Source organism: Trichosurus vulpecula, chromosome 6 (assembly GCF_011100635.1).
Source record: "Trichosurus vulpecula isolate mTriVul1 chromosome 6, mTriVul1.pri, whole genome shotgun sequence".
Classification (NCBI taxonomy): domain Eukaryota; kingdom Metazoa; phylum Chordata; class Mammalia; order Diprotodontia; family Phalangeridae; genus Trichosurus; species Trichosurus vulpecula.
This window is the reverse complement of record NC_050578.1, coordinates 277149086-277159114: the sequence shown is the minus strand read 5'-3', so window position 1 is coordinate 277159114 and position 10029 is coordinate 277149086. Positions and strand designations below refer to the sequence as shown.

The window sequence follows — 10029 nt, the reverse complement described above, 5'->3', positions numbered from 1 at the left end:
TTGGCACAACCTGGAATGGCTCCCCACTGCCTACAGGATCAAGTCCCAAGTCCTCAGCTTGGCATTCGGAGGCCCTTGACCATCTGGTACCAACCTCCTTTTCCAGCCTTATCTCCTTAACACGGATCCTCCATGGTAACCACTCCACCCCAAAAAAGCCTTCCTCATTCCTTCCACTAGTCCTTGTCTGTCTGCCTTCCACCTGCCCCTTTCCTTGTCCTCTTCTCTGACTAGGCCAGCCCATGGCTATTTCTCCTTTAGCTTGGAGGAGTCTGGACTGTCTTCCATATGCTGCATCACACGCTGCTTGGCACAATTATTTACTCTCGAGTGCTGAGAAAGGGAAAGGCTAAGAAATTATGGTTAAGCCTGACCATGGGCCTATGCTTCTATGTGCTGAGCTCAGCACAGGAGGGTCAAGTGAAGTTTTTCAAGAACCTGGGAGACCTGTTTACTTCTGGGCAGGAAGGAATCAGTCACTAGATGCAGACCATGGCCGGAGGGGGGGGTGCGATGAGGGTGTGGTGGAGAAAATGAGCCGAAGAGAAATGAACACTCCAGCCCTCTGGTCCTTGAGGTATCCATCCTGTACTTCTCAGTGTGTTGTCCCCATGTGGTCTGAATGTGAGTCTTCTTCCTCTGGGCCTACCCAGACCCTGAATGCTGAGCATTCTCTCTCGATAGACACTCCTCCCTGGTTTTTCTTTCCTTGTTCTCCTTCTACCCGCCTGAGTGATCCTCAATGTCTCTGGCTCAGTCATAATCCAGGGCCTCCCACCAGCTCCAGGAGTTCTTCAAAGCTCTGCCCTTTCCAGTTCCCATGCACATAATTGGCATCTCCGTGCCAACGATGTCCAGAGCTGTTTGCAGCCCTGAGGTCACTCTCTCGGCTTATAATCCTGCACCTCCAGCTGCTTCTTGGATACAAGGCAGGTTGGAAAGCACTGGATCTGGAGTCAAATTTTACTCGGGTCACCTACTGTCAATGTGACCTTAGACCAGTCATTTACCTCTGTGAGCCTGAAAATGAGGGGGGTTAGTCCAGACAGCACCCGAGGCACGCTACCCGGGGAGGAGGAAGGGGAACATTAACGGCTGAAAAATGTTATAATTGTGCCCAAGGCTGGCCATATTAGACCTTTCAATCCAATAAATGTTTACTAGGTGACTGATGTACAAGGTGAAAGGTCGTGGGTAAAGAGCTAGCCTTGGAGTGTGGTCTTAGCAGCTCCTTGGCTATGGGACCCCGGGGAGCCTCTTTATCCCTCAGCAGCCCAAGCAACCTTCTAGGAGCAGAAGAGCAGACAAGCTGGGAGTCTCACATGAGTCCTTGACCACCCCCCAAAAGAAAAGTACAAGGGACTGGAGATCCAAGGATCAAAGAATGAAAATCAGTGCCTGCCCTCAAGGAGCATATAGTCTTTCCAAGGGCAGCGTTAAATAAATTAAATAGAGTCTAACCTGAGGAGGAAGAGAGAAACTCATTTCCTGTAAAAATGAGTGACATAAAAGGGGTAGAGATGACAGGATCAAAGAATTTTATAGTGAGAAGGTCTTTAGGAATCACCCAGCCCTCCCTCCTTACAGAGGCAGATACTGAGGCCCAGAGAGGCCTGCTGTGACTTGCCCAAGATCTTAGGGCTTCTACACAGCCGAGCCAGGAGTAGAAGAGGGCTACTTGGGGAGGCAGCTCTTCTACTTTCTCTCACTCATACTGATCAGGGGATCTGATTGCTAGATTTTCCTCTCCAATGCTTGGAAAAGCAATGAGAACCCCGAGGGCATTACAGGGGATCTCTAAAAGGCAGGTAGGAGTAGCTGGGCCATGGTGGGGGGCACACTTGGCATGCTTCACAATCTCCATGAGATCTGGCCCTGACCACTTCCTAGGCCTAGACCAGGGGAGGCTGAGGGGCCTGCTGGCCTTACCCTCTCATTCTGGGCCTCAAGCTCTGCCCTGGTAGGGGGAGAAGGCAGAGTCCCATGAGCTTTCCCTGGTCTATGAGGCAAGGGTCAGAGAGTGACTCAGGCCCGCTGGGCTGGGATGCTGGTGCTTACCATCCCCCTAGGCCACCTTTCTTTCCAGCCTTTGTCCCCTCAGCTCTCCCGCTCTTTGACTCAGCCTGGTCCCCCAACTTCCTGGCAGAGAACAAAGACTTTTACAGACTGGAAAGGGGGTAACCAGAGGACATTGGAGACGGGGCATGGCCTCAGCTGTTACAGCCACTGGCCAAATCAATTCACTGGGGACAACCCCAGGTCCCACACAACTTGTTCTCTAGGCCCTCTATCAGAGGAAGCAGGCCACTGGGAGGGAAGGAGTTAACAAGGGCTCTCCTATCAGCTGGACCATGCCTGACACCTGGCGGCCAAGGTGAGGAATGGTCAGAAGGGCTCCGAACTCTCCTTGGTTCAGGCAGGTCAGGCAGGAAGGTAGGAGAACCCTGCTAAAGAGGAGATTTTGGGGAAGGCGATAGCCTGGAAGGAGCATTCTACCGAGGGCCTTCCTGCCCAGGCCTGGCCCCTGGCCTCTAGAGTCGGGCATTGTCAATACAGACCCATTAGGACTGAGGCAGAGGGAGAGCCTGGGGGAGGGAGGCTCTTGGGGAGGGGAGAAGAGCAGGCCCAGGGTGGGTGGGAGTGAGTGTTAGAAGTCTCACTGTCCAAGATTTCTGGGGCTAGCTTCTGAGAGCCCAGGGTGGGTGGTCGGGCCTGCCGAGGGAGGGGAAAGGAGGAGAACCCCCAGTCCTTTTCATTCCTTCCATACTCCCTCTGCTCTAGCTGTTTGGCTTTTCCCAAAGCCAGAGTGGGGCCCTAAGGAGGGGTGGGGGAGAGATGCATGCGCAGTGGCAGGGGGCCCCCACCCTACTGCATTGTCTGGGTTAAGCCCGGTCTGATCCCCCCTTCCCCTGAACCAGGTGGGGCTGAGAGCTCAGAGGGATGTGAGGCTCCCCGCCTCTGTCTTCTCTTCTCTCCTGGCAGACCAGGGCTCTAGACTCAGCGAGTGCCCCGGGCCCCAGCCCCAAGCCCAGAGCCTTTGCAGAAGGTGCAGGGGAAGCAAAGGACAGCTTCCATAGCCTCCAGGTGTCAAAGCTGATTCAAGGTCTTTAGGGACCTCAGAGGAGACATCAAGTGGAAGGTGGGATTCAGCATTCTAACTGCCCCCCACCAAAGTCTGGGCAGAGAGACACTGAGATGAGGCAAGAGGGTGACGGGGGGGACTCTGGCCTCAACCACCAGGAGACAGGTACAGCCTGGTGAGCCATATGGACAGGGCAGTGATTATCAGGAGGATGCTTCTCCTCCTCCAAAGTTCTCCTGCAGAGCCCCTCCTGTGGTGCCGAGGTGAGGGCCCCAGCCCTGCAGGCCCTCCCCAGCTGCAACTGTTCCCAGGCCTGAGCCAGGCTGTGTTGTGCCTGTCCACCCCCCCACCCCCAGCCCTCTCCCTGCGCCCTCCCACTTTGTTTGGCCACCAGGTGAGGGTGGTGCCATCTCTGGAAAGAAGGAAGGATTTCCACCTGTACTAGATCCTTGCTCTGTGGCCTTGGGAGCAAGCACCTAACCTCACCATTGGTAAAACTGGATTAGTAACAGCCCCTGCCTCACAGAGCTGTTGTGAGGATCTCAAGAGATGATGAATGTTAAGGTCTTGCATCAATGTCAGCCACTATTACTACTGCCAGATTAGATCCCACTGCTAGGCCAGCAAAGTGGGTTGGCAAAGGCCTCTGGGAGATCTGGCTACTTCTCAGGCCCAAAATGAGGCCAAAACAAGCCCAGGACAGAGAAATTGGGCCTAGAGCTTCCTTGGGCTCTGGCAGGAGCTGAGGTCCCAAGGGAGACCCCTAAGTTTCTGGCTTATTGGAGCCAGTTGATGCTAGTGAGGCGGCAGCAGCCAAAATCTCCCCAAGGGACACTGGCAGAGCTCTGGTGAGTTTATGTTCAAGGCTAGGCCTTCTGAGTGGGTCTAGATGCCAGAGGCATCAGAGAGAAAGGAGGGGATAGGCCCAGGCGGGATCAAGAGCTGCTGTGGCCGCCCATCGGCACACCCCATTTCACGCTCCCTGGGCGGTGGCAGGGGCCCCACGGCTATCAGCTTTCAGGGGTGGGAGGGGCCTGGAATGGGGAAGGGGCTGACCCACCCATGCTTCCCCATTTCCTCCGGGCACTGTGGGCTGAAGAAGGTGGTGACAGCAGCAGCCTGAACCCCAGGAAGCCCCAAGCTCCTGGGCACATGGCCAGGTTTGGACTTCCCTTGAGGAAAGGGGGTGCTCCAGCCTGGGGGATGGCATTCCAGGCATAACCCTTTATTCTCAGCTGGGCCATTCACCTGGGCCCACCTTCACTGCCTGCTTCTAGGGAGGGAGGGGTCCCTGTGCCCCCTGGTTAGGCCCAAGCTCAGATGACCCCCCCTTTTCCTTGAGTGTCAGGCTCCACCCAACCCAGAGGGGGTAGTTAGAGAAGGTTTAGCCCAGACAACAAGGCAGGGATTGCTCCCCCATGCTGCACAATCCCCTGAAACCCCCACCTCTTCCCTATCCTCCCTTGGGGCCCCCAGTAGGGAGAGTCAGCCACAACCAGAAAAGCAGAGACCATACCTTGGCACTCCCCTCACCTTAATGTTCAATCCTTGACACCAGACTAGCTTTGACTGGAAAGAGAATGGAGGTCTTGTTAGTATCTCTCACCTTCAGCTCAAGGTCTATCCTTCAGACTCAGACCCTGGGCCAAGGCACTACTTGGGACAGAGGGTGTGGACAGGAGTGAGCTGTCCCAAGCAATGAGATGGGATTCTAGGAGGTTATTAAGGTGTCACTGACCCCAGGACCTCCTAATGCCAACAAGCACAGTCCATCCTAGGCTCAGAGGATGCCAGTAATGATGGCCTGGAGCCTCCCAATGAACTGCTCAAGGTGCTCAGGGCCAACCCCGAGACCTGCCCTCAATGCCAAAGACACTGTTCTATGGCCCAAGCCACCATCTGGACAAGGCAGGGCAGCCAAGAAGCTAGTAAGGGGAAGGCCCTCATCGATAACGAAGGCCAGGGAACCCCAGGACTAAAAGGCAGCCACTGCTTGGAGCAACCTGCCCCTTCAAACCCTGGCTGCCCGCTCTGCCTCATTCCTCCCAGCTCTCCGGTTAGGCAGCAGGAACATCCTCACACTGACCACTCCCCACCTGGCTGTTCTCCGTTAGACCCGAGGCCAGCCCCAGCCTGCTCTCTGTGCAGGTAAGTCACCAAGTGCCCAGAGGCACGAAGGGCAGCGGCGGCCAGCACCGCCACCAACCCTTGTTCCTTCGTTTTCCCCAGTCTTGCTTCATCTGACCTCCGTCATACCGCGTGAGGCCAGCAGGGCAGGGAGCGGTCACCCCATTTTACAGACCAGGAAGGACCCCTCCAAGGCATGGATCGCCTCGGGCTACTTTGCCAAGGGTGAGCCGCTCTTCCTGCCTCCCCCCCCCCCACCTCCCGCCCGACCAGAAAACCTCAGGCGAAGCCGGGGGTGTGGAGGGTGGGGGTCGCCTGGTCTCTCCCCCCAGCCCCTTAGCTCCATGGAACAAGGAGAGGAATGCGCCAGCTTGGATCCTTCGGTCACAGGGATTAAGGGGACGAAGACCGCATCTGCCCGGGGGCGGGGCTGGCACGGACCTCGTCCAGCGGGGCCGGCCGGCCCGACCCGGACAGCCTAGGGCTCGGGGTTCAGACCCGTCTCTCCCTCCCGGGCTCAACCACGGCCCCGCCCCCTGGGCCTGCGCCGCGTTCCATTGGCCGCCGCCAGGCTCCCGCCCCGCATCTGCGGCGCGCCATTGGTCGGACCCTGTTGGCATGTTTGGGGGCGGGGGCGGGGGGCGGCCCCTGCCTGGAAGCAGCTGGACTTCCTCCCTCTAGCCGCCTGTCTGGGTCATCGCGTCTGTCCGTCCCTGGCCCCGTCCTCCGCCCAGCAGCTGTCTCTCCCCTCGCCTCTCGCCCCCCTGGGTGGCTGCCATGGGCCGGAAGAGGAGGCTCATCACCGACTCCTTCCCCAAAGTGAAGAGGAGGAAGGGCGGGCCGGGGCCTGGCAAAGAGGACCGGGCGCCGGAGCCAGGGTTGCGAGGTGGGGGCAGGGGGCTAAGGACAGCAGGGGCAAGAGGGGAGAGGGATGCGGGCCAGGGGGAACGGGGGAAGGGGACAGATGTCAGGGGACAGGGCGCCCGAGCCAGGGCTGCGAGGTGGGGGCGGAGGAGGTAGGGGGTAGGGGGCTGAGGATAGTAGGGACAAGAGGGGAGAGGGATGCGGGCCAGGGAGAAGGGGAGAGATGGCGAGGAGACAGGGCGCCCGAGCCAGGGCTAAGAAATAGGAGGGGAGGGGGGAGAGGGCAGCGGGAGTGGGGGCTGGAGCCGGGGAAGGGGCACAGGTCTCGGAGCAGTGGGACAGAGGGCAGGGATCTAAAGAGATAGGAGCTGGGAGTGAAGGACAGCCTCTCTTTTTAGAGGAAGAGCCAGGGGAGGAGCCACTTGCAGCCCACCGGGACAAAACCCATTTAGAGATACTGAGGCAGTTTGACCTGAACAGGCACTTCGGACCCTGCACAGGTAAGAGCTTCCAGAAGCCCTGTCTGGCCCTTCCCTGGCACAGGGATGTCCTGATGCCCTGAAGCACCCACCTCTCTGGGGGTGCCCTCAAGGCTGGGCCACAGGAGGCAGTGAGTCTCCCCTTTCTCCCGAGCTGTGCCCCATTTCCAGGTGTCTCTGGCCTGGAGTACCAGCTTGTATCCTCTCTCCTTGGTAGGAATCACTCGACTCCAGCGATGGGAAAGAGCAGAGAAGCTGGGCCTAGACCCTCCCCATGAGGTGCTCAAGGTGCTGTGGGCCCACCCTGAAGATCCCCAATATCAGTGCAGGTGAGAACGACTCTGGAGTGGGTGCTACTGCGAATCAGGGTGCCAGGGTTCAGGAAAGAAGAGTTCAAACTTTGAGCAGTCACTCCTCCCCGCAGTGTCTGCCCCTCCCTGAAAGGCAGAAACCTTCCCTAGTCGAGAGGTGATAGCAGAGTCAGAAAGAAGCTTCCTAATAAGATCTCCTGGTGGCTGGTCTCCCAGGACACTGATGGCCACTTTGCCTGGAGTGGGGGACAAGGGGAAAGGGAAAGAGCATCTCCCCATTTTGCTCCATTTCCCCCCCAGACTGACCCTGCAAAGCCTGAGCCATAGGGGCTGGGTCACTAGGCTGCAGGGCAGCTCCCTCTCCAGCCTGGGCCCATCACTACCACTTCCTTTCTGCAGCCTCTGGCACCTGTACCCCATCTAAAGGAGTCAGTCATGAAGTCATGCCCAGTGCATCCCTGCCGCTCTCCCAGGGGCTTCCGAATGGACAGGGGACCCCACTGCTGTTTCTTCAAACAACCCTGTGCTGGAGGGCGTGGAGGCTGGGGTGGCAAGAATCTCCCTGAGGAGAGGGAGAAGCCAGAACCTCAGGACTCCAAGTTGGGGGGACTCCTCTGACTTGCCAGCAGCCATAGTGACCTCTACAAGCAAGCTCAGCCAACCAGCTGAGGCTGGCTCATCAGGAGGCTTTTTAAAAAGCCAGCAGGTAGTCTTCCTATCCCCCAAGTACCTCTTCACATCTGGCACATCCATCTCTGACCTGGGTCCCCGAAAAAGGGCGGTATAGACCACAGGAGGTCTACAGGGCAAAGGGGGGGGGCAACTGGGTGCCTAAGAAGCAGATCATGGGCTGAGCCTGCCAGGTGGGTGGGGCTTCAATGAGATGTACTAATAAAAGATAACAACTCTGGCAGCCTGCCTTCCTTAATGTGACCGCCACCTCTTTTGGCTCCTTCCTGGACAAGGGTACCCTGATGCCCTGAAGAGTCAATCGTGCTTTGTAACCAGCCTCCTACAGGTGCCCAGCAGGTGCCCAGCCAGGCTCTGGTTCTGGCCACCCCTATCACCACCTTCAGAAGGGTAAGCCACTCCTGGAAAACAGCCAGCCCTTAACCCATGAGCCAGACTGGCTTTGGGTGCCCTCTAGCGGCTCTTGCTTCTCCACTGAGCCAATGGAAGCCTGGTTGTGTTCTACAGCTCCTCTAAAGGTCAGGCCTAGCCAGGGGTGATGGTCCGCACCTGTAATCTCTGTTACTGGCTGCGGGCTCCCTAGAGCTCCAGAGATCAGGTGTCTGCACTAAGGCCAGCACCAGTACAGCGAGCCCCTGGGAGCAGGGGACCACAGGCTCCCTAGGGAGGGATGAACGAGACCAGGGGCAAATGGAACAGGTCAAAGTTTCCACATTCTTAGCAGTGGGATCTTTTTGGTGAGTGTTTCCTATACCTCAAACCTGGCCAAGATGGAGGGAGACCAGTCCCCCAATAAAGAAAAGATTGGGCCTCTACTCTCCTAGACTCGTAGGGTTGGTATCCAATGCACTCTCTCCCCAGACAAGCACTCGCCGATAACATAACTCTAGTGTCCTGACCTAATCCAATCTCTGTGGGGAAAGAAGACTCCCAGGGACAGAGGCTCATTGTTGGGGATCCCAAAGTCCCTTCTGAGGTTCTTGAGATCTCCAGACTTTGGAAGAAGCAGAGATTGAAGCAGGATGGCAGGGAGGAGAGGGTCAGGGTGTGTAGGGAAGCGCTGGAGTTTGCAGGGGCTGCTCCAGGATGACACATGAGTAAACTGGAAAGGCTCAGGCAATGCCAGGGAGAGGAGAATCAGCAGTGCCCCCCAGAAGAAGAGTCAGAGGAAGTCAAGAGGCCCAAAGGGAGAGTAATATAAGGACTAATCATTTCTTGCATTTGCATATGGTTCTTACACTTTTTTCACTCACACTTCGGAAACTTACTTTTTCATCTGATGTCAAAAAAATCCTGTAAGGGCTGGTACTATTAGTTCATCTCACAGATGAGCAAACTGAGGCCCAGAGAGGTTACTTAGGTTGTTATTTAATTCACCCACCATTTGAAGTGCCTGTGTTGTGTATGAATGGCAGCAATAGCCCTGGAGTCAGGAAGCCTTGGCTCCCGGCAGACCTGACACACAATTTTGTCTGCTAGCGGAGGGGCGCCAATCTGCATGGGAGGAGAGAGTCCAACCCACCCCACAGCACAGCCAACAGTTCTTCCAACTTCTGCTCAAGGAGGGAGAGCCTGCCGCCACTCCAGGCAGGGATGGCCCTCATTAGCAAGAAGCTTTTCATTACACCAAGACATCACTGCGAAAATGGCTGGAAAATGGCCTGGAATCGAGATGGCTCAGGGCCAAATGGCATCTCTTGGCATTCGCTTTTGAGAAGTTTTCAACAGGGCAGCTGTGTACTTAATGCCCAACTTTACATAAATCTTCCTTTGGGGACCCAGGAAGGAAGATGCTATCTGCCTCCAGAGAGAGAACTGACAAAAGTGCATATAGTGTGAGTTTACACACACACACACACACACACACACACACATGCACATGCATGCACACACATGCACACACACGCACACACGTACACACACACCCCTACCTTTGTGTCTAATGGCAGCCATTTCTAGGGTGGAAAGAAAAATATCAAAAATGCCCAGCAGAGAATGGAAGAAAAGGTAGAAGGAGGCAGAGAAAGGAGAGAAGCTTTGGGAATGCGAGCAGCACTCACCGCAGAGCTTGTCAAACAAAAGTGAATAGTGTGAAATGTAAATTCATGGTTTTATAGTGAGTCTTCTTTTTAGGTTGTGCTGTGTACATGGAAATGTTCTTTTCTTGTCTTTATGTATTTAAATTCAAAATGAATTTGAAAAGTTTTAAAAAGAAAAAAAATTTTCCTTTGGAGCTGTCAGTTGGTTTATACTCATAAATTAAAACTTGCCTGCGACTAAGAGCTTTATCCCTGAATCTGACCAGGAGAGTTCACGTCACAGAAACAGCCACTATTTTGGAAAGAGCGCTGTACCTGGAGTCTGAGAACGGAAGGCAACATCTTTCTGTGGATGTGTTATTGGGCAGAAGGTCACAAACCTTCCTTGGTGTCATTTACCCGGATAAAAACCATTTCTGTTTCTGACACTGAACCAT

General features: G+C 55.7%; 1 protein-coding gene across 1 annotated transcript; it reads left to right on the top strand.

Moving 5' to 3' along the window:
- The first annotated feature begins 5895 nt into the window (after positions 1 to 5895).
- POLD4 (DNA polymerase delta 4, accessory subunit) lies at positions 5896 to 7776 on the top strand. Its single transcript, XM_036762491.1, has 4 exons — positions 5896 to 6095; positions 6472 to 6573; positions 6770 to 6881; positions 7263 to 7776. Exons 1-4 carry the CDS (start codon positions 5987 to 5989, stop codon positions 7285 to 7287), a joined length of 348 nt encoding a protein of 115 aa, XP_036618386.1. The 5' UTR covers positions 5896 to 5986; the 3' UTR covers positions 7288 to 7776.
- The last annotated feature ends 2253 nt before the right edge of the window (positions 7777 to 10029 follow it).

Excerpts from the sequence above, each read along its gene's own strand:
- POLD4 (XM_036762491.1), top strand. The coding sequence starts at position 5,987 with ATGGGCCGGAAGAGGAGGCTCATCACCGACTCCTTCCCCAAAGTGAAG. Across the intron at positions 6,574-6,769 it reads GCACTTCGGACCCTGCACAG|GAATCACTCGACTCCAGCGA; the intron begins GTAAGAGCTTCC and ends TCTCCTTGGTAG. Across the intron at positions 6,882-7,262 it reads GATCCCCAATATCAGTGCAG|CCTCTGGCACCTGTACCCCA; the intron begins GTGAGAACGACT and ends TCCTTTCTGCAG.